We start from the raw sequence: 23,391 nt of genomic DNA on the forward strand, positions 1-23,391 counted from the left end.
TAAAGTGACCAGTTTGCACTAGCTTTAAGTTCCAGAACTTGTTTATATTGCACAGTGCTGTGCTGCTAAAGAAAGTTAAAATGGTTAAAAGAATTTTAGTCACATCAAAATTTAGACTACTCTTGATGTACTTGAAATAACATGTGAAATTGATTGTCTCAGTTCTGCTAGTCTGGCAGTTGAAATTTTTTCCCATTGTCCAAGTTCCCAAAACTAGTCCTTTCCAGGGCATGAAGGCCTTTCTGGTGAAATTGTTACACCTTGGTGGACTTGCACAATCTTGGCGGGGCTCTTTGTCTTGAACCCAAACAAATTAAGGACATGGGCCACAGGGGATACGCTCAGGAGGATTTATTAGTCATAGGAACAGCTCCTTGCAACAGAGAAAGAAACCCCTTTCCTTGAGAAAGGGGTTGCCAGCTTGCAATCTAAATCTAAGGGTACTTATACTGTTTGTTGTAAACTGGCTCTGCTAAGCTGCTACATTGTATGGTTGCCACTTTGCCCACATTCTCAGGAGAGAGATGCTTCCCTTCTCTCTCAGGAAGGGACACAGACTGCCACAAACAGGTGGTCTTCTCTGCATGTTTTGCCACTTTCGCAACCTTTTTTTTTCCTTACTGGTAACTTTCCCCTTGTCTGTTACTGGGGTCACTTTGTAAGAGGTAAAGGGGAAGTCCCAGGTCCCCTGTCCCACCCAAAGAAGGGTGGAGCTGGTCAGGGAGGAGTAGCCAGAGAGGTGGCTGGGAGAAGGAAGAGGATGGAGAGCCAGAAGGAGACCTGGAGGAGGCACATGAAGCAGAGAAACATGTGAAGAAGCTGTACTTGCTTCTTGGTCCTGGGTGAGAGACCCTTGGGGAGGTTAACAGTGGCAGCGCTAATCTTGATTTTGATTTTGCTCCTGCTGTTGGAGATGTGCTAAGCCCCTTTTGCCCCTTTCCTATGGGTCCGCACCAGAAGGTGCCATAGCCTGTGGCAGGCCTTCGGGCCTCAGTGCCCCTGCTTTGGGCCAACCCTGTTTGGTTGGGCATTTACTCACGAGGGGATGTGGGGATGGTTAACAGCGGGTCCTTGATGTGGAAACTATATTCTTTGTCTTTTCCTTTTCTTCTCTTTTTTATACACTAATTGTATGAAAGTTCTTTTCCATTAAAAGTCTTATGCACTAGATTATATTTTGTCTTGATGCGGCAATGGCAGAACTATTTAGAGCAGGCAGGTTTGGGGGTTCTCATCCTACCCTGTAATACCTTCATCCACAGCATGTTCTCAAAATCATTATGCAACCCTGAGGAAACTTCTCAGAAGCTGTAAGAAACTCCATGAGTTAAGGCAGGCTTTTAATTTTAATCATTTTTTTTCCTTTGTGTTTTAAATTAACCACTTTGACAGACTACAAGTGGAACTCTGAAAACTGAGAAGTCATTAGTGTAGTCTTTTTTTTTTTCTGGATGCAATCTAATCTTGATACCTTTGTCCATAACAGGTTTGAAAACTGCTTTTTTTTTTTTTTTTTTTTTTTTTAAGATTTATTTATGCATATAAGAACTGGGGTACAGGCCAGAGGTGTGGGGGTGAGAGGATTCACCAGAGACAGAGTGGGGAACAGAACAGGCAGACTGACTGAAATACACTGCTGAGGGGAGCAGCGGGTGAGCCAGGTGGGTAGCTGCGCCATGTGGGTAGCTCCCTGGCCAGGGATTGAACTGAGGCTGTGGATAGCTTCACAGTGCTGTACTTAACCCCTTGTGCCACCAGGGAGGCCCGAAGCTGCTTTTTTTAATGTAGAGGAAATGGTAGAATGTTTAAGTACTCCAGTTTAATAATGTTGATAGCTGAAGGCTTTGTGTTGCAGGAACAAATGAGTGCCCTTCAAGTGAAGCTGGATGAAGAAAAGCATAAAAACCTAAAGCTTCAGCAGCACATTGACAAAGTGGAACATCATTCTACACAAATGCAGGAGGTGAGTCAAGAGCACGGCCCCAGTGGGCCTCCCCTGGTGGCGCAGTGGTTGAGCGCTGGGCTGCAAGGCTGCCCGCAGCCTCTGCAGCGCCGGTTCATTCCCTGGCTGCCGGCGAGGGTCCCACAAAAAAAAAGAGCACAGCCCCAGAAAAATGTATGAAACATCCTCGCAGTGAGTGTTACAGGGAGAAGTGGCTTCCCAAAGCCTCAGGCAAGGTTTAGCTCAGGTGTATTCTCTTCGTTCTTTTTCTTTTTTTTTTTTTAAAGATTTATTTATATATGTATACAAGAACTGGGGAACAGAATAGGCAGATTGACTGAAATACACTGCTGAGGGGAGCAGCGGGCGAGTCAGGAGAAGTCTGCTGCGCCATGTGGGTATCTCCCTGGCCAGGGATCAAACTCGTGCTGCAGTAGCTGTGGATAGCTTCATAGGTTGTGTCTTAACCCCTTGTGCCAGCAGGGAGGCACCTCTACTTTGTTTCTTTGCAAACTGCTTTGGTAATGAGACAGACAGGCATCCCTTGCTTGAATTCTTTTTTTTTTTTTAAAGATTTATTTATTTTATACAAAACTGGGGTACAGGTCAGAAGCGCGGGAGGGTGAACGAATTTGCCATAGCGGGATGCAGAACAGGCAGAGGGACCAAAGACACTGTTGAAAGGAGCAGCGGGTGAGGCAGGAGAGGTCTGCTGCGCCATTCGGTTTCTCCTTGGCTGGCGGGGAATTGAACCAGCGCTGCGGAGGCTGCGGACAGCTTCGCAGCACGACGCTCAACTGCTGTGCCACCCGGGAGCCCCCTCACTTGAGTTCTGACCCAGTTAGTCTGTATTATCATTGGACCCTTTCCTGTTTGTTGGAAAGAAAGGAAGAAGAATGCCCCAGGTCCTTTTTTGGTTATCTTCACCATAGCTCTTGGGAGAGACCAATTTTCTTCTGGTCTGAGGCCTTAAAAATAGATTTTAAAAACAAAAACCAAACTAGATTTTGAAAACAGAAACAATGATTTGGAGTGTCTAAATATGCCAGTGTTATATTTCCAGTAAATTTACTTCTTTTCCAAAGCTTTTTTCATCAGAAAGAACTGATTGGACCAAACAGCAGCAAGAGTATCTTTCACAGTTGCATAATCTTGACAACCAGCTTCAAGACACTCAAACTAAGAATGACTGTAAGTTTGAATAGTTGGTGCTTTGTACCCTGAATGAATCTAGGAGCTTTTTACTCATATTAGGAAACATGATCCTTATGCTTTTGGTTGTTTTCTGTGGTTTATTTTTTAAATTATATGACCAGACTAGTTTGCCTGTCAGTGGTAATAGTTATAGAGCATGAGGGTATTTTTCTCTTGACTGCTCACAAACAGATGTTACAGATGTTTGCTGAAAGTATTAACACTACTTTGATTGACAATGAAGTGTTTTGGGTTCATGTGATAAGTAAAGTTTTAATAATTACAAAACTTAGATGTGGGAGTAGCATTTGCTTCCCAGTTGTTTCCAGTGTATGTCTCCTTTCTTCAAGATATTTGATCTAAAAAGTTATCTAATTTAATTCTAGTTAGAGTTTCTTTAGTAGTCTAGAGATGCTTCACCCGTATTAGAAAGTTCTGGTGCATTTCTAAGAGATATTTCAATACGTAAGGTCACTTAAAATCTGTTAAATGTTTTGATTTTTTTTCTTTTTAGTTAAGATTTTTGATGTACATTCTACAGGAGAAATGTAGAAAGTTGAGTGACCTATGGGATGTATAACTTCCCTTTTTGGTAGAAATATACCAAAAACCAAAATAGGAAACCCAGTGCTCCTGGGTACCTACCACTTGTTTAACATTGTTTCTTCAGATGTTATCTTCAACTTGTTTTTGTTGATTATATGAAGAGTATCAATTTTATTTGCCTGCTTTGTAAAAAATATATGTAAGGAAACCATTGAAGATTTATTTTGTTTGTTTTTTAGTTTTGAAAAGTGAGGTGCATGACCTTCGAGTAGTTCTTCATTCTGCAGACAAGGAGCTATCTTCTGTGAAATTGGAGTATAGCTCATTCAGAGAGAGTCAGGAGAAAGAACTCAGTGGCCTTTCTGAAAGATACGTGCATATACAGCTTCAACTAGATAATGTCAGGTACTGTTGCCTGATTGCCTATAACCCAGGGCTTCTTGAAGTGCTAGTGCTATAAACTCAACTCAAACTAGTTAAACACACAAAAAGATAATTTATTGGCCCACAATATTGGGAAGCCCCTGATGTGATTTTGATTTTAGGGACAAACTAGATTAAGCCTCAGACAATATTGTCAGTGCTTATACTTATATTTTCACTCTCTCCACTGCTTCCCTTCTCTGCTCCCCTATCTGTATTGACCTTATTCTCTCCTAGTTTATGGGCCTTCTTCTGTGTCTCTGGGAACACATTGCCTCTGACAGCTCCATATACTGGATCCCAGCATAGCAACCCCTGTAAAGGAATCCTGTCAACACACATCAATCCCAGGGAAAATTTGAATGTGTCATCTGCTTATCTTTGGACTAGTCACTTAACAGGGCTTGAGAGTGTATTGTTCCAACCTAGTTTTGTGCCTGTTCCAGAGGGAAAAGTGGGTTTTTACTAGACGAAGAGACATTATGAAGTTGACCAAATTAACATTTGATCACCACTGTCCACAATAATACTCCAAAAGGTAGCTGGTTAATCACGTGCTGATAATCTTGAAACACTGTAAGATGTTAAGTTATTTGTGTGTTCACTGTTTTTTTCTTACTAATTTTAACATTTTGTATCACATAATGAAAAACATTTTGTGTTTTGGGTACTATTTAATGATTCTATGGCAGTAATTTAGTAATGGACATTTGGATGTGATAATGCGTGACTTGTCATTTGAGAAAAGGTGCTAGTAAGCAACTATTGAATTTAATTTTTTAAATTTTTTTTTTTTAGAGATTTATGTATTTATGCATACAAGAGCTGGGGTACAGGCCAGAGGTGTGTGTGTGGGGGGGGGGGGTGAGAGGATTCACCAGAGACAGAGTGGGTAACAAAATAGGCGAATTGACTGAAATACACTGATGAGGGGAGCAGCGGGTGAGACAGGAGAGGTCTGCTGCACCTTTGGGTCACCTCCCTGGCTGGGGATCAATGCTACAATGGCTGCAGAATAGCTTCATAGTGCTGTGTCTTAACCCCTTGGGCCACCAGGGAGGCCCCTATTTATAACTTAAGCAACTAATTTATACCATCTGCTCCTGCTCTGCTTTGAGTTAGTAAAGCAGGTAGATCTGTATCTAATAACCTTCTTCATGTAAGCTGAGACATCTGATTTGGATGGTATAGAGATCAGATTGATGACTAGTTCTTGACTGAGCTCTGGGTGTTTGGGCATATCACAGTTGTTGAGGAGGGGTGCAAGAGGATGGTAGTCAAAAAAGCAGTGAATAATCACGTGAATTACAAGATAGTTCTATGCCAAGGAATTTTTCTTTCTTAGATGGAATCCACATTTGCTATCTTAAAAAAAAACTTCCTAGAGTAGGGAGAATATGTGACAGATGGAGTTGAACTACCAGTGAAACTAAATTACTGGCCATTCCCTAGCTTACATGAAGGTTAGGTCCGTTATTCCCTAAGTGAGTCTTTTTTTTTTTTTTAATTAATAAATTTTATTTTTATATTCCCCATACAATTGCAATCCCCCCATTCTGACCCCAATCCCTCCCCTCCCGCCCCCCACCCCCAAAAAGTATCTCTGGTTCATAGTTTTTGTTGATTTTGATTTTCACTTTCTTATAGTTATTCATTTTCCTGGTCCCTTATTTAAGTATTCTAGATTCCTGCTATGAGTGAGACCATCCGGTATTTTTCTTTTTCTTTTTGGCTTATTTCACTGAGCATGATCCCTTCCAGCGCCATCCATGTTGCTGCAAATTACATGTGTTTATCTTTTTTGAATGCTGACTAATATTCCATGGCATATATGTACCACATCTTCTTGATTCAGTCATCGATTTTTGGGCATTTGGGCTGTTTCCAAAGCTTAGCTATTGTAAATAGTGCTGCTATAAACATAGGAGTGCAGGTGTTCTTTGGAATTGATGTTTCTGTGTTCTTTGGGTAAATACCTAGGAGTGGAATTGCTGGATCCTGTGGAAGCTCTATGTTTAGTAGGTCCAGAAATCTCCACACAGCTCTCCATAGTGGTTGGACCAGTTTGCACTCCCACCAACAGTGCAGAAGAGTTCCTTTTTCTCCACAACCTCGCCAACATTTGTTGTTGCTAGTTTTTTTAATATGTGCCATTCTCACTGGTGTAAGATGGTATCTCATGGTAGTTTTGATTTGCATTTCCCTGATTGCAAGTGATGTTGAACATTTTTTCATATGCCTGTTGGCCATTCGCATTTCCTCTTCAGAGAAGTTTCTTTTTAGCTCCTCTGTCCATTTTTTGACTGGATTATTTTCTTTGTTGTTGTTGAGTCTCATCAGCTCTTTGCAGATTTTTGTGATCAGTCCTTTATCATTAGTGTTGTGTGCAAAAATTTTCTCCCAGTTGGTGGGGTTTCTCTTTGTTTTTGTTATTGTCTCTTTTGCTGTGCAGAAGCTCTTTAATTTGATGTAGTCCCAGCTGTTGATCTTTGCCTTCACTATCACTGCTTTGGGTGATGTGTCTGTAAAGATGTCTTTGATATGCAAATCACATAGTGTTTCGCCTATATTTCCTTCTATGTATTTTATGGTTTCAGGTCTTATGTCTAGTTCTTTAATCCATTTTGAGTTGATTTTTGTATATGGTGTGAGGTAGTGGTCAAGCTTCATTCTTTTGCATGTAGCGACCCAGTTTTCCCAGCACCATTTATTGAACAAACTTTCTTTGCTCCAATGCATAGTCTTTGCTCCTTTGTCAAATATTAGTTGACCATAAATCTGTGGGTTTATTTCTGGATTTTCTATTCGATTCCATTGGTCTGTATGTCTGTTCTTGTTCCAATACCATGCAGTTTTGATGATTATGGCTTTGTAGTAGAGTTTGAAGTCTGGGAGTGTGATGCCTCCATTCCCTTCTTTTTTTTTCAGGAGAGCTTTGGCTATTCGGGGTTTTTTGTGATTCCATATGAATTTCATCAATAATTGTTCTATTTCTTTGAAGAATGACATTGAAATTTTGATTGGAATAGCATTGAATCTGTATATTGCTTTTGGTAGGATGGCCATTTTAATAATGTTTATTCTCCCAATCCATGAGCAGGGGATGTTTTTCCATTTCTTTGTGTCTTCTTCTATTTCTTTTAACAGTGTTTTATAGTTTTCTTTGTATAGGTCCTTTACCTCTTTTGTTAGATTTATTCCCAAATATTTGATTTTTTTTGTTTCAATAATAAAAGGGATGGTTTTTTTGATTTCTTCTTCTTCAGATTTATTGTTTGTAAAAAATATGGAACGCTTCACGAATTTGCGTGTCATCCTTGCGCAGGGGCCATGCTAATCTTCTCTGTATCGTTCCAATTTTAGTATATGTGCTGCCGAAGCAAACACCCCTAAGTGAGTCTTACTGCCGACAGTTGCTTATCAATAAAGCATGGCTGGCTGAAACTTGGGGGGAAAGAGTGAGGAAGTAGATGGCTGTTGGCTGCTAAGCCCACCTGGTTTGTCCCACTCCTCTCTGGAAAGTATGACTGGCACATTTATGCATCATGGACATTTCACAAGTTCGTGAGGAGCTTTGTTTCAGTCAAGGCTTCTGTACATTGGGAATAGTCTGTAGATGGGATAAATTAAACTACAAATAGTCGAACTAGCCTTTAATGTTTATATTAACCATTGTAAAAATGTTTTTCTGATAAAGATTTGAAAATGAGAAGCTTCTTGAGAGCAAAGCCTGCCTACAGGATTCCTTGGAGAATTTACAAGAAGTAATGAAGTTTGAAATTGACCAACTTTCAAAAAACCTTCAAAACTGCAAAAAAGAAAATGAAACTCTGAAATCTGATCTGAATGTAAGTTTGGAAGGGTTGTTGGTGGATTTGGCCTGGAAATGTGTTCACTGGAGTGATGGGCAAGGGTTGTTTGGACCTCTTCCTAGATCCTGTACTGATCCACAGTGCCTGCTGCATCAAAAACACCGTGTATATTGATTGACTGCTTATTACCAGTAATGATCACTTAAAATCTAATATGACTTTGTCTTTTAGAATTTGGTGGAGCTTTTTGAGGCTGAAAAAGAGCGCAATAACAAATTATTATTACAATTTGAAGAAGATAAAGAAAACAGTTCTAAGTGAGTGCTATTTATCTTTTCCGTTAGTTGACTAGAATATCATTTACCACCCCACCCCTTTCTTTGCAACAGTTTTCTTTTTTTAAAAAAAAAAGCATTCAAGATAAAGATCAAATTCTTCTGTATAAAGTTAGTTTGTAGAGAACTTAATTTTTCAGAACTTTCAGTAGCTAACTATGGCCTTTTTTAAATGATTAGCTATTGCTGGTGATCAGAACTCAGGACTTTCTATGGCACAGTCTGTATGAAAAGAGGACTTCTCATTGTTCCTTTTATTATTGAAAAGTGGATACTGATTTTTTTTCTGTCTCTATCATTCTTTTTCTAGCTATTCCCCTCTGCTCCACCCCTTGTCCCTTAAAATGAATGCTTTTGTCTTCCCTTCTTTCCAAGTTGTTTTCCTTGGTGATCACTGTTAGTCTCTTGCTCTTAGTCAACAGGATGATTATTACTCTAATGAAAAAGATTTTTTGTTCAATAGATACTAAAAGAGTTCTTACTATGAGGCAAATTTTCTTCTAGGCCCTGGGATACTGGTGAATACATATCATGGATACATGTACCTAATTGAGAAACATAATTAACATTTAGTCATTCATTCAAACACTTAGTGATATCCAACAAACTGGCAATGTTCTATAAATTAGAGTATTTAGAGGTGTTAACAGTGAACAAAACATCCCTATCCTCTTTCTACCTCAGAGAGATAGGGAATGAATGCTATATCTGTTAGGGGCTCCTAAGTACCCTAAAGAAAAAGAAATTTGTGGCACAAAAGTGGGTTCTCATTAAATAACTGTGAAGAAACAGTTCCAAGTTAACAACCCCCTGCTGAAATAAAATGCCCACCACCAACTATGTGCCTAATAAAGTGCAGCAGCATTGCGTTGAATCTCTTCTGAGATTAGAAGAGATTGAATAGACTCAGTTCCGTGAATGAAATAGAGTAAAAGATAATTTTTCTCTTCCAGAGAAATCTTAGAAGCTCTTGAGGTTGTACGTCAGGAGAAGCAGAAAGAGATGGCCAAGTGTGAGCAGCAGGTAAATGCTGTGTGTGCTGACTATAAGGTGTGGGCTGTGTAACTTTTATTTTATTTTAGTTTATTATAAAAACTGTTCCAACTTTCAGGTGTTGAAAATGGTAATAAAAATATGGAATTTTGGGGTGATTATATCTTTTTTTTTTAAAGATTCATTTTTTTTTTTAAAGATTCATTTATTTATGCATATAAGAACTGAGGCACAGGCCAGAGGTGCTGGGGGTGAGAGGATTCACCAGAGACAGTGGGGAACAGAACAGACAGACTGACTGAAATACACTGCTGAGGAGAGCAGTGAGTGAGACAGGAGAGGTCTGCTGTGCCATGTGGGTAGCTCCCTGAACAGGGATTGAAGCCATGCTGCAGTGCCTGCGCATAGGTTCATAGTGCTGCTACTTAACCCCTTGCGCCTCCAGGCAGGCACTGGTGACTGTGTCTTTCAATTCTTGTTTTTGTAATTCTCGGGTGGCTATAATAATAATTTGTTGGTGGTCTCCCCATAAATGTTATTTTCAAATGTTATACCTGGTGTACACGGTATATGAAAGGCAGATTTCAGTTTTTTCATCATGTACGTATTGTGTGCGTAGTTTATGATTTAATTTTTTTCTGGTTTTCCATAGATGGCAAAAGTACAGAAACTAGAAGAGACTTTATGTGCTACTGAAAAAATAATCAGTTCTTTGAAGAAGTCTAGAGATACTGATAAGGTAGGTAGAGGTTAAAGCTACATCCCTCTGCATTGTCTCTATAAAGGCATCTTTAACAGTCTCCCAGGTGACTGATAGCCAGCATTTCTGCATGCATTTAAGCCTTGCTCATCTTCCAAGGTAGCTAGAGTATGTATTTTTTTGTATAATTCTCCATGTAACTTCAAGGCCATAATATTTCCTCACTCTGATAGCAGTGTTTCTAAAACTCATTCTGCCCCTAAGTAGTATGCTGCTAGTGCCACCCTTTCTTGTTACCTCTGAGTCCCATGGTACAAATTCTCAAGTCCCTGTTGTTTAACTAGAATAATAAAAAGAATATGTATGTGCAAATAATAAAATTAGCTATAAATTCCTTATTTGTATACTTCTTATTCATTCATTAAAACTAAAGTAATTGATTAAAATGGCATAAGGCCATTAAAATGTAATTTGGTAATAAAGTAATGTGACATGATATTTTGCTAAATTAAAGTTGACTTCTGATGTCTTTAGGAAAGATACATGATTTCTAATTTGAAAGTGGTCCTCTCAGTGTCCTTGGATATGAAGATAATGTTTCTGTCCTTGTCAGGAAGTTGTAGCTGATCTCATGAGCCAGATCCAGGAGCTAAGAACGTCAGAGAAACAGAAAACAGAAACAGTAGACACTCTGAAACAAGAACTGAAGGACATAAATGTAAGTTCTGTTACCAGCAAGACCGTAAATTTGAGCATGAAGCACTCTTCACAGGCTCCACCAGAAAAAAAGATTTTGTAGTCAAATAGGCTTGGAAATATTAGTTAAAGCTCAGCAGGTTTCTGTATTTGCTGGACTTGTGGTATTCTTATGTGGCAACGTGCAAGTAGCCTGTAGGCTGCAGAATTCTCAGATTTCCCTAACCTGAGGTAAGCTCTATGCACTACTTGTGAATTGCTGATCAGAAACAGACTGCTTGTTGCCTGTGATAGTTAAGTTTATGTGTTGTACTTACTTGAAGAGTTACATTCAGACACATTCATTATATGGAAACAGAGGTTGTTTTTCCATTATTGGACTTTATTTTTTCTTAACATACTTATCACTTTGCTGTTTATTTTTCCTGGATATATCTAAGTTTATATGTAGCCTGGATATATATAAATGTTGATGCTTCCTCCTTCACTTTGGGCCAAGATGAAGCTTTTTGTCAATGTTCCTCGCTTTTCTGTACTCCACATTTATTAATGGATGCTGTGTCCTGAGAAGGTTGACAAAACCAGATGTGTTTCACTGATACCATGGGACTTCTCCACTTCTTTACTGTTCACACATTGTTCTTCTGTTACTTCAGTTAACAAGTATTTATTGAATTGTGTTATTCTGGTTATCACGTTGGAACTAAGACTCATACTTACATTATTTTAATCTGAATATAAACAAATAATAAAGCAGACAGCTCATATGTCATGCCTTCTTTTCTGCAGTGCAAATACAATTCTGCTTTGACTGACAAAGAAGAGACCAAAGTGTTGGTTAAGAGGCAGGAAATGGAAATTCTGGATCTGAAAGAAAGCCTTAGACTGAGAATACTCTCTGAGGACATTGAGGTAGATGGCTCTTTACTTGTTATCATGTGTGTGGAGATTATTACTACTAAATTCAGGATTTTTTTAAGGGAATAAGTCATTTTCCCTAGGTCATGAGGCAATTAATAACACTGAAATTGTCATTTTATTGATTTAATTTGTTTCTGTTCATTTTTGCTGACACCATGCTAACTCCCTATAACAGACCCTCTTTGGAAAGGGGAGCAGGGTGGAAACTGCATTTCCTGGGAAGTAGCAGTAGCAGAGGGAGTGATGGAAGGACTAGTTACCAGGTGAACTCTGGGTAACCACTTGTATTCTAAAAAAATTAAGAAGTCTATCATATCTTCAAAATTTAAAATTTCAAGCAATACACATTCCTTCCAGAGCTATTTTAGGCAAATTCTACATGTCTTTAGTTTTCCCTTTTTTCACAGATGGTATCCCACTGTGTATACTGCGTGGCACTTGCTTTAGAAATAAGGTTTTTCTTGCTAAACTGTTCTACCCATGAAACAAATTCAACAGATATTTATTTATTCATTAGTTCATTCATTCTTCAAATTCAACAAATATTTATTAAGCCCAAATACCATACACTCTGAACCTGGCTTGTGATTTGGGAATGGAAGGATGATAGAAACGCTGCTATTTACCTCAAAGTATACAATCAAGTTTAAGACATAGCTGTAACAAAGAAGCACAGAAAAGGGAGGGAGGGAAGCAATTATGCTTAGAGAATTCCATGGAGCTTCCCAGAGGTGATAGTATTTGTACAGGACTTTGCTTGGGAGGGAAGTTTGGCAGCTGTGAATGTTTCTGGAGTGTCCTCAGCAAGAGGATCAGTTGGGTGTAATGGGCTGGGGGTGCAAGAGCTGAGGTTGTGTGTGACACACTGAGCCTGTGTATAAAGGCTCTTGAGGAGGATCAACTGTATCTTAAGGAATTGAGCAAGGTAGATTTTAAGTCCAAGCAGAAGGCCTGGAACTTGATCCCAACCAAGTAGTTCTAGTGGAAATTAATGGGTTAGATAAAATTGAGAAGTGTTTCAGAACAATAGTTGACCGCTGTTGGTATCCAAAATTGGATAGGTGCAGTGCAGGAGGAAGCAGTCAGTGGATGCCAGTTTTCACCTAGGTAAATATAAGTGGTTCTGTGTACATCTAAGAGGTGGAAAAACTATAGAGACCTGGGGAATGAAATCATTTTATGCATGCTGCTGGATAGGTGGTATACTCAGTGATTTGTATTTATATCCTCCTGTATCTTAGAAAGGATTTGAAATCACTAACACACAATGTAGGAAGGTAAAAATCGAACTAAATGAGTCAAAGGATAATAAGAGTAGGGAAATAAGTTATTTGGTGCATAGACCTTGGTATTAGACCACTAAAAAGTTTGAATTGTGGCTGATTACCTTGTGAAAGTTATATTTCTCTCTGTTGTACCTCATTTGTCACAGTTTTAAAGTAGAGCTAACATACTGTCACATAAGGTGTTGTGAAGATGAAACAAGGCAATAATACTTGGAACGTGTTCACAATACTGCTTGGCACCTTATAAGTGCTCAGTGTATGTCATTAGTGTGAGCCAAAAATGACAGTTTTACTTTCAAACTTTCTTAACGTTTAAAAAATCCTACATAGTGATGTTTGCAGAGCCTTCTTGGAGACCCACAATTAAGAAATTCTTTGTCTCCTATCAGAGAGATATGCTCTGTGAGGACCTGGCTCATGCCACTGAACAGCTGAACATGCTTACTGAGGCCTCAAAAAAGCACTCTGGGCTACTGCATTCTGCTGAGGAGGAGCTTTCCAGGAAGGAAGCCCTGATCCAGGAACTTCAGCAAGAGGTAAGATGCAGGAAAGCAGATGGAGAGGGTGGGGCAGGAAGAATGATGCATGACTGAGGTTGTCATGTGTGATGGGCCTTGCCTCAGCTAATCTGTGTACAAAGGGGTGGGTTATCTGGGTACTACACTGCAGGTCTTAATGACTTGGTTGTTCACATGAGTTCATGCTTGCTTAGCTGCCCCTCTGCCTACCTCCACAAGCAAGTTCTAATCACTATGATAAGGTTGTGACTGATTTTTATTGTTCTTTTGGCTATTTTGTATTTTGTATTTTTCTTAAAACCTTTTATTACCTCTGGAGCTTAAAAGGAAAGGCTTATTTTTATAAAAATGTAAATTGTCATATAAAGGAAGATTAGTATAATTAGTAGTAACTAAGTTATACAGCTACAAAAGGCAACCCTAGATTTCGTATTACTTTAAAATAATTGTTTTGCAGAAAGGAAATGGAGGCATGATGTTACCTGACTTTATGCATACAGTAAATAAAACAATATGATTTGAGATAAAAATACATATGTAATCATTTATGAAAATTGCTAAGATTTGTTATTTCAATAATTTACTGCTTTTCGAATTTATCTGTTCCTGAAAAAATAATGTAAAGAGCTTATTTCCATGTAGCTTGGGAAGCTTGTCTGTTCTAATTGGACCATGTGCCTCATGTTATTTTTCTAACTTGTAACCTTACATCTATTCCATTTCCCCAGCTCAACCAAAAGAAAGAAGAAGTAGAACAGAAAAAGAATGAATATAACTTCAAAATGAGGCAGCTGGAACATGTGATGGATTCTGCCGCCAAGTATCCCCAGGTACTTTTCTGAGAAGTACATTTCACAAGGTATAGTTTTATGAGTGATAAAAGCTTGGAAATTACTAGACTGTAGCTTATGGAAAAATATTTTCACTAATATGTTTTTTGCTTTTCACTTGGTAAGAAGATACTAGCTTTTTATTTTTTTTTACTTGAAAAAAGAACATACTAGCCTGAGTATTATTTATGTGCTTGGCCATTTACATTTAAAATGAAATCTTAGGGCCTCCCCGGTGGCGCAGTGGTTGAGCGCTGGGTTGCGAAGCTGCCCGCGGCCTCTGCAGCGCCGGTTCGATCCCCGGTTGCTCCCCGGCCACCGGAGGAGGGTCCCGCATGGCGCACAGACCTCTCCTGCCGCCCGCTGCTCCCCTCAGCAGTGTACTTCGGTCCTTCTGCCTGCTCTGCTCCCCGCTCTGGCTCTGGTGAATTCTCTCACCCTCCTGCGCTTCTGACTGTACCCAGTGCTTGTATAAATAAATAAATAAATCTTTAAAAAAAAAAAAAAATAAAATGAAATCTTATATAGCATGACTTAATTGGGTATTTGGATAAGATTTTATTTTATTTTATTTTTAAGAGTCCTAAAACACCACCTCATTTTCAAACGCATTTGGCAAAGCTTCTGGAAACACAAGAACAGGAAATAGAAGATGGAAGAGCCACTAAGATTTCTTTGCAACATCTCATAACAAAGCTAAATGAAGAGAGAGAAGTCAAAAATGCTGAAATCCTCAGAATGAAGGTAATTGGATAATTTTTTTTCAAGAAATTATGTAAGCAGTATCCTTCAGATTACTGAGGAGACAATTCAAACAGCACAGAACTTAAGGATGGGCAAAGAAAAGTGTTCTCTGACTGACCTTTGTTATTTATTTAAAGCAACTCTTAGTGCGCTGCTGTCAGACATGTGGATGTTCCCCACAGCCACATGATTGGCATGATTTTGGTATTTAGGAAAAATTGGGTCAGGTTAAAAGAAATCAAGCAATAGATAAGCACAAGTAGGTGAAAAAAAGACTGCTTGTAGTCAAGTATTTCTTCTGGATAGTAATGCTATGATTCAAGTTAGGATCCAATTAAATATTTTCAGAGGTGGGCTGTATTTTTTTTTTAATTATTTTGTTTTGTTTTTTAAGTAGAATATTTTAAATAGAATCAAATAGAACATTTACCAAAGCAGACACATTTTGTCATCTTTTCTCAAAGATTTAAAGGAATTATTTTGTGTTAATAAGGGATGGTTTAAGACATTGAGGGTATGACCCTCTAGACCCCTAGAGCTAGTAGTAGTTGATTGCTTTTCTGCTGAGCCTCAGTGTAGTGTCCTGAGCATAGGAGGAGCTTAAAAGAAGAAAATTTGTCTCAGTCATGGCCTTGGGGAATAGAACCACCCCTTCTATAATGCGTTTTCTGAAAAGACATGCTTTGATGTGTTATTAGGAGCAGTTGTGTGAAATGGAAAACCTACGCCTGGAAGCTGAGCAGTTAAGAGAGAAAAACTGGCTCCTGCAGGGTCGTCTGGATATTAAAAGACAAAAGGACAACAGGTTAGAAAAAGCCACCCGAACTCTGTGAATAAATCTTGGCCAACTGAATAGTTAAACGACGGAGATTAAATTGGAGTCACAGCGTGCACGTTGCTCCCCCTTATCTAGAAGATAATCCATTGGTTGCTTTTGCAACCTATCTGATGAAAGTATTGCTTTTTCCAAAGTGGGAGAAGGAGGCATTCAGATTTGCCTGCTCTGTTAACCTCTGCATTGTTGTAGAACTATGGAAATGAATCGAACCAAATTGTCTATTTCTATTTATAAAAAGGGAGCAAATAAATACGGCAACAAGACATGGTTCGAGAGGTCCTGCAGGCAAAAGGTTCTGCAGAAAAGGGAAGAATTTCCTATCAGTTGGTTCTGCTTCATGATTCATGGTCCAGGGAAAGCCCCTGAGCAGCAGCTCTGGGTTGAGGTTTTGCCCTGTGTGTTCCGGCTTCAGCTCAGGCAGTTTCCTATTAATAGTTGCATTTGCTCATGGCACAGTTGTAGTGTCGGGGCACCCACTCTCAGGCCAGGTCCTGTGTCTGACACTTGAAAGTGTTGTGACTTTGAATACATTTGTAAATCACTAGATCTTCTGTTTTCTTGGCAATTAAATGAGGAAAATGATAACTCCCTTACAAGTCTTATTATTTTAAAGACTAAAAATAATAAGATGCTGGCTACAGTGTTTGGCAGAGGGGAGTCACTTGGTAGAGGGTGGTCTTTCAGTTTATGAGGTAGAGTTATAGTCCTGCCTTTTGTTGACTTTCTGAGTGAACGTTGGAGTTGAGTGTGTCCTATCACATCATGTAGTGAGTTGAAGTGACTCAAAAGGGATCTGTATTTGCATTGGAGGCCCTGACTTAATCTGGCTTCCCAGGTCAGGGGTATCTGCTGTCCATACTGTTGCCAGAAGGTCTTTAACAACAACCTTCCCATTCATGCCTCTCCCTGTCCAGAATCAGCCCTGAGATACACTGCCCAAACCCTAAATGTGACAACAGATATTTGAGGGTCGTAATGGTAGCGATGCCAACAGTCTGTATTTAAATGCCAACAATCTATATTTAAATCTTTATTTATTTTAAAAGATTAATTAATTTATTTATACAAGCACTGGGTACAGTCAGAAGCGCAGGAGGGTGAGAGAATTCACCAGAGCAGAGAACAGAACAGGCAGACTGACGAAATACACTGCTGAGGGGAGCAGGGGGTGAGGCAGGAGAGGTCCGCTACACCCAGCAGCCGGGGATCAAACTGGCACTGCAGAGGCTGCGGGCAGCCTCACAGCCCAGCGCTCAAAGGCTGCACCACCAGGGGAGGACCTACACATCCCTCTTATTAAAGCCTTTTATTTAGTGTTCTTTCTTGTTAAGTTAGTTTGAGTATGGAATATTGAATGTTTCCAGATCATTTATAAAGCTACAATTTAAAATACTTTATCTCATAGCCTCATGCCTCTTACATGAGGATCCAGTCCATATAGAACATTGGGGAAGTGCCTTATTTCCTCCCCATGCGTTGATCATGTTTATCACCTGTGCTGACTTGACCTAGTCACCACTGAGTTAGTTTCCTTTATACAACTTGACATTGCTTCACATGAAAGATGAGAAATTGATACTTGAATACACTTGACAGTGCCTCCCCATCTTCCCTTCTTCATCTGTACAGTGAGCAGAATCATCCAGACAGTCAACAGCTGAAGAGTGAACAAGAAGAAATGATCAAAGAAAGACTTGCTAAGGTTTGTTTTTAACATAATTGTTTCTTGTTTGAAAAATACTTTTTATATTTAGCATCTATGGTTATATATTTTGGAAGTAATTTTACTATTAGAATTTCTTTTTTCTGTATTCCTACTGTTCAGTATTTACTGCCAGCATTTAGACATAGTTGAAAATTAAGAATGAATTTGTCATCATGCTTAGATGGTGAACCTGCTGCTCAGAAACTCAGAATTCTCACATAGCAGCCAGGACCAGTGCCTCTCAGGCCTTTGGGGGCACAGTGCTGCAAGGCTCCCATGTGTATTTACCTGGGATTGTGGAAAAAGATGATGACTTAGTTGATTTTACTACCACGAGGGAGAGTAGACTATTTTCTGTCTTTTTTTAGCAACGTTATTTAAGAACTTAAGCCATTTTTTCTTTTTGCTTTTGTCTTTCTGTAGAATAAATTAGTTGAAGAAATGCTGAAAATGAAGGCAGAGTAAGTATACTATTTTGCAGTACGAGTTGTTGATCTTGTCTTTATTCTCCTTCAGTAACATGTGAACATGCTGTTTTTAAACTAATATTTACAAAATTATTTTCTTTTTCTTTTTTTTTTTTCTTTTTTTTTTTCTTTTTTTTTTTTTTTTTTTTTTTAAAGATTTATTTATTTATTTATACAAGCACTGGGTACAGTCAGAGGCACGGGAGGGTGAGAGAATTCAACAGAGCTGAGAGAATTCAACAAAGTCAGAATGGAGAGTAGAACAGGCAGAGTGACGAAGTACACTGCTGAGGGGAGCAGAGGGTGGCAGGAGAGGTCTGCATGCCATGTGGGACCCTCGCCCAGCAGCCGGGAATCGAACTGCTGCTGCAGACACTGCGGGCAGCTTCGCAACCCAGCGCTCAACCCCTGCATCACCAGGGAGGCCCCAAAATTATTTTCTTAAATACCATTTGCTAAAGAGGCATTTAAAGGGGGTTCTTTAAAACAAAACGAAACTTAAGGGCCAAGAAAAACTTAGCTTCCCTTAAGGAAGTGATGGTTTTCTCCTCCTGAACAGAGAACAGTATAACTGCCTAGGTCTCCCTTTTCACTTCTGGTTTCCTCTGATTTAAAACCTTGAGACCCATAGCTCAATCCTCTGCTTTCTTAGGGTGCTGTTCTGGGTCTCTCTGTTTGTTGTCTGTAGATGAATTTATTCATTTAGTTTTCATGTTTATGTAATCTTGTAAATAACCTATTTCTTTTGACAAGTTAAAGTATCATTTCTGTTCAAAATAAATAAACTGGTTAGTATTACCAAATAAAACGATAAAACACTGGAAAGATAATGGGTTCTCTGGCTAGATACTCATCAGGAACAGACAGTTTTGCTTGTTTTGTCTCCTAAAAGAATTTTGAAACACTGAGTATCCTAAAGCACATTTTTTGAAGTAGACTTTATGTCTAAAATATTTCATTATAGGTTTAAACTGTTGCAAAGGATAGACATTTTGGCATACTGAAAATAGTGCCATCTGAAAATAAAGTTATGGTGTTCTTTTCAAAGTATATAACAGATTTGCTACTTTCTAAGCAAAGTAAAATTTTACATTTTTGGTTTTTCCTTTGAAATTGAGTCTGTTTTATGCTGCTCAGAATTATATCTAATTTAATGTATTATTTCAAAGTTTTGGTTACCCTATTATACAACTTAGCAATGAAAACATGTATATAAAGGGAATTAATTTATAGAGGTTTATTGTATTGATGACTTGAAGCATTATATTTCTTTTGGATTGAGTTCTCATTACAATTACTGTTAATCAGAGTATCCTAAATTTTGTATTGTAAATTTTTTTGTAAGTATCATACCAAGTAACATTCTGATACAAGTGCATCTCTGTGCATTTTATCGTAATGCTTTTTCTTTAATTAAGCTCATTATTTTGCTATAATTAATTATAGAATGAGATCGTATCCAACATTAATTCTTTTTTTTTTAAGATTTATTAGTTATGCATATAAGAGCTGGGTGTAGGCCAGAGGTGCGGCGTGGGGGTGTTGAGAGGATTCACCAGAGACAGAGTGGGGAGCAGAACAGGCAGATCTACTGAAATATACTGCTGAGGAGTGAGACAGGAGAGGTCTGCTATGCCATGTGAGATAGCTCACTGGTGGGGATCAAACTCATTGATCAAATGATTGCTCTAAGGTAGGGGGCACTGGACAGACCATGCAGACTATAATACTTAAATTACATTTACTCCAAGTGGGCTTAACCTATGTTTCCTTTCTGAATTTTCATTATCTAATAAATGGTTTGAGGAGTTTCCCAAAATGAAAGTTTTGAATAAAACAAAAATTAAAAAAATAAAATATGTGGAGGGGTTAAAGTCTCAGTGCTATCAAGCCAACCGCTGTGGCCTGAGTTTGATCCCTAGTCAGGGACCTAACCCACGTGGCGCAGCAGACCTCTCCTGTTTGACCTTCTGCTCCCCACTCTGTCTCTGGTGAATCTTCTCATTTCCTGCACCCCTGGCTTACACTCCAGTTCTTGTATGCATAAATAAATAAAAGTATTAAAAATATATATCTGGGGCCTCCCAGGTGGTGCAGCGGTTGAGCACTGGGTTGCAAAGCTGCCCGCAGCCTCTGCAGTGCCGGTTCGATCCCCAGCTGCTCCCCGGCCACCGGAGGAGGATCCCACATGGCGCGCAGATCTCTCCTGCCGCCCGCTGCTCCCCTCTGCCGCCCACTGCTCCCCTCAGCAGTGTACTTCGGTACTTCTGCCTGCTCTGCTCCCCGCTCTGGCTCTGGTGAATTCTCTCACCCTCCCACGCTTCTGACTGTACCCAGTGCTTGTATGTATAAATAAATAAATAGATCTTTAAAAAATAATAATAATAATAATATATCTGCATCTCATTATCTTCCTGTGCTAGTAGTAGTGGAGGGCTGAGTATTAATGATATTTTAAAATCAGGATTCTGGGCTTGGGTGAAAACTGTCTATTGAGTGTTGTTTTATAATTGTGTTCCTTTGGAATAAAGTGATATTTACTCTTATAGCCTAGAAGAAGTCCAGAGTGCCCTTCAGAACAAAGAGATTGACTGCCTTAGAATGACTGAGGAAGTTGAACGGACCAGAACTTTGGAATCTAAAGCATTCCAGGAAAAGGAACAACTGAGATCAAAGCTCGAAGAGCTGTACGAAGAAAAGGAAAGAACATCCCAGGTATGTTTGCGTGTCCATTTTTCGTGTGTACTGAGGACAGGTGAATTAATGGGCCAGTCAGCATAAGGCTCTTTTACGTGCTTGGATGACCTGGGTTCAGTTGCTCTAGCACATGCAGATGCATGTGGTCATGAAAGCTGGGAAATGGGGCTCTGTCTCTCACTGCCTGTACTCTTGAAGTCATGAAATACTTTCATTTTAAAAGAAAAATAAAGAGAGCTCATTCTTCCTTTCCTGGTTTGATTTACCTGCAGGAGATGGAAATGTTAAGGAAGCAAGTAGAATATCTTGCTGAGGAAAACGGAAAGTTGGTAGGTCACCAAAACTTACATCAGAAGATTCATTATGTAGTGCGGCTGAAGAAGGAGAATGTCAGACTTACTGAGGTAAACTTTGAAAATTTTTCTAAATTATTGTTTTAAAATAATTATTTAATTTAAATTTAATTTTTTTAAAGATTTATGTATTCATGCATAGAAGAGGTAGTCCAGAGATGCAGTGGGTGAGAGGATTCACGAGAGACAGAGTGGGGAGTAGAACAGGCAGATTTACTGAAATACACTGCTGAGGGGAGCAGCAGGTGAGCCAGGAGAGGTCTGCTGTGCCATGTGGGTCACCTCCCTGGCCAGGGATTGAACTCGTGCCGTTGTGGCTGGTGGTAGCTTGATGGTGTTGAGACTAAGGTGGCCCCTTAAATTTTTTTTTTTTTTTATAGAGGCATGTTTTTATTTATTTGTTTGTTTGTTTGTTTGTTTTGTTTATACATGCACTGGGTACAGTCAGAAGCGCGGGAGGGTGAGAGAATTCACCAGAGCCAGAGCGGGGAGCAGAGCAGGCAGAAGGACCGAAGTACACTGCTGAGGGGAGCAGTGGGCAGCAGGAGAGGTCTACGCGCCATGTGGGACCCTCCTCTGGTGGCCGGGGAGCAGCCGGGGATCGAACCGGCACTGCAGAGGCTGTGGGCAGCTTCGCAACCCAGCGCTCAACCGCTGCACCACTGGGGAGGCCCTGGCCCCTTAAATTTAATTTATTGAATTACTTAACTGCTTTCTTCTGGGGACTTACTTAAGTTCAGTTACTGCTATTCCAAGCATAATTCTATCAGGTTACTATCTATGCACATCAAATTTATTGTTTTAGGTTAAGTAGCTTAGAAATTGAAATTGTGGTCTTAATTTGAAAAATAAAGTAAATGTATGCTAGTAATATGCTCTCATCCTGTAAAAATTAGAGCCTTGATTTTTTTTTTCTTTCTTAATTATCAGGAGACAGAAAAGTTGCGTGCTGAAAATGTATTTTTAAAAGAAAAGAAAAAGAGTGACTCATAAGAATCCCAGGCATCAACTTATTTGGAAAAATTCTTGTAAAAGTAAGATGCCCACCCTTGCACACTTAGTGGAGCTGAATTAGACTGTGATTATTGATTAAATGTGTGTTTGTGGGGGACGGAGGGTGATGGCAGACCCTTAGGTTTCTGATGACCGTTCTGCATCCACTTACTTCCTGTGGTCAGCAATTTGCTGTTAAGAGGCTGCTACCCCATTTCAAGACCTTAAACCAACTGTAAATAATGGGAAACCTTTGCTTTTTTAAAATAAAATCTGTCACCAAGGTTTATAGTGGACAGTGGCCTGATCATTTTTTCCTTAGATACACCAGAAGCTCTAACAATATATAGCAATTCCTCAACTTGCAGTAAGGTTGTACAGCATGTATGAAAAGCAAACTTGTCAATATAAAATATTTTTGTATTTCTATTTTATTCTCATGAGCATTTTTTATGATTGTAAATATGGCCATTTTTCAAAATGTAATTTTTCTAAAAATAATAAAGTGGTTTATACAGTTCGTTTATTAGTTCATTTAATGAACACCTACCATATGCCAGGGCACTGACCACCAGAGAACAAAGCAAGCAAAAATCTCTGCCCTCAAGGAACTAACATGTGTGTCAGCACCTGTTACTTATTATTGTAATATTCCATTGGATGGACATCTGACATTTAATTTATTCACCATTTGATGGACGTTTGAACGATTTGCAGTTAGAGGCTGTCATGAATAATGCTATCATAAATATTTGTGTAGATCTGGGTGTGGACATAGATTTCCTGTCCCTGGAGTAATCGGTGGAGTTGCTGGGTCACTTAGGAAGCATGTATCTAATGTTTTAAGACACCGCCAAACTGTTTTCCAAATGTGCCATTTGTCTTTCCCACCTCAGAGTGCTCCAGTTTCTCCACATCCTCACCAGCACCTCTTATAGTCATCTAGGTGGGTGTGTAGTGGTATATCCCGTTTTACTAATCATATGAACACTTGATTATGGACTACTCAGCAATTAGAGATAAGCTGATACATGCTGCAACATGGGTGAACCTCAGACATGCTAAGTGAAAGAAGCCAGACCCCCAAAACCTATTATTGTGTGATTCCACTTAGGTGAAATGTCCAGAAAAGGCAAAAGGATAAAGGTGGCGGTATGCATCTGGGCCCTTTGATTTGTCAGAAGCCCTGACCCCAGTCCTCTGGCCTTGTTAACCTGGAGGTTTCTACTGCCCTCTGCCGAAGAAGCTTCTCTCCTCCGATTGATCACATCCCCATTCCGCGCTTCTCAAGCTGAAAGGTGCAGTTGATCCCTAGCGGTCTTGTTAAAAAGCAGATTCCGATTCAATGACCTGGGTTGTGGCCTGGGATTTGGTATTTTTAACAAGTTCTAAGGGGAA

General features: G+C 39.4%; 1 protein-coding gene and 1 non-coding gene across 4 annotated transcripts in view; one reads left to right on the top strand and one right to left on the bottom strand.

Annotated features, from left to right (window-relative positions):
* KIF15 (kinesin family member 15) overlaps window positions 1–23,391 on the top strand; it is a 59,237-nt gene that overhangs the window by 33,233 nt on the left and 2,613 nt on the right. Inside the window, exons 18-36 of one of the 3 annotated variants that reach the window (XR_008551186.1) lie at window positions 1,856–1,963; window positions 3,028–3,133; window positions 3,922–4,087; window positions 7,803–7,953; window positions 8,149–8,234; window positions 9,206–9,275; window positions 9,898–9,984; window positions 10,559–10,663; window positions 11,431–11,553; window positions 13,238–13,384; window positions 14,095–14,196; window positions 14,776–14,940; window positions 15,639–15,745; window positions 17,408–17,480; window positions 17,907–17,944; window positions 20,500–20,665; window positions 20,920–21,051; window positions 21,931–22,034; window positions 23,108–23,291. Coding sequence is in view for 2 of the 3 variants with exons in the window: in XM_037527533.2 (XP_037383430.1) it covers window positions 1,856–1,963; window positions 3,028–3,133; window positions 3,922–4,087; window positions 7,803–7,953; window positions 8,149–8,234; window positions 9,206–9,275; window positions 9,898–9,984; window positions 10,559–10,663; window positions 11,431–11,553; window positions 13,238–13,384; window positions 14,095–14,196; window positions 14,776–14,940; window positions 15,639–15,745; window positions 17,408–17,480; window positions 17,907–17,944; window positions 20,500–20,665; window positions 20,920–21,051; window positions 21,931–21,993 (1,995 nt within the window). In the remaining variant the exon portion in view is untranslated. Of the gene's footprint in view, window positions 1–1,855; window positions 1,964–3,027; window positions 3,134–3,921; window positions 4,088–7,802; window positions 7,954–8,148; window positions 8,235–9,205; window positions 9,276–9,897; window positions 9,985–10,558; window positions 10,664–11,430; window positions 11,554–13,237; window positions 13,385–14,094; window positions 14,197–14,775; window positions 14,941–15,638; window positions 15,746–17,407; window positions 17,481–17,906; window positions 17,945–20,499; window positions 20,666–20,919; window positions 21,052–21,930; window positions 22,497–23,107; window positions 23,292–23,391 lie in introns of those variants that run through there. The other 2 variants (XM_037527533.2, XM_054693549.1) reach the window with 2 other exon arrangements.
* Window positions 7,386–7,492, bottom strand: LOC119237800 (U6 spliceosomal RNA). Its single transcript, XR_005123435.1, has one exon. It is a non-coding gene; the product is annotated as a U6 spliceosomal RNA (small nuclear RNA).

The sequence above is a fragment of the Talpa occidentalis genome, unplaced genomic scaffold (assembly GCF_014898055.3).
Source record: "Talpa occidentalis isolate TD23 unplaced genomic scaffold, MPIMG_talOcc4v2.1 talOcc4.10, whole genome shotgun sequence".
Classification (NCBI taxonomy): Eukaryota; Metazoa; Chordata; class Mammalia; order Eulipotyphla; family Talpidae; genus Talpa; species Talpa occidentalis.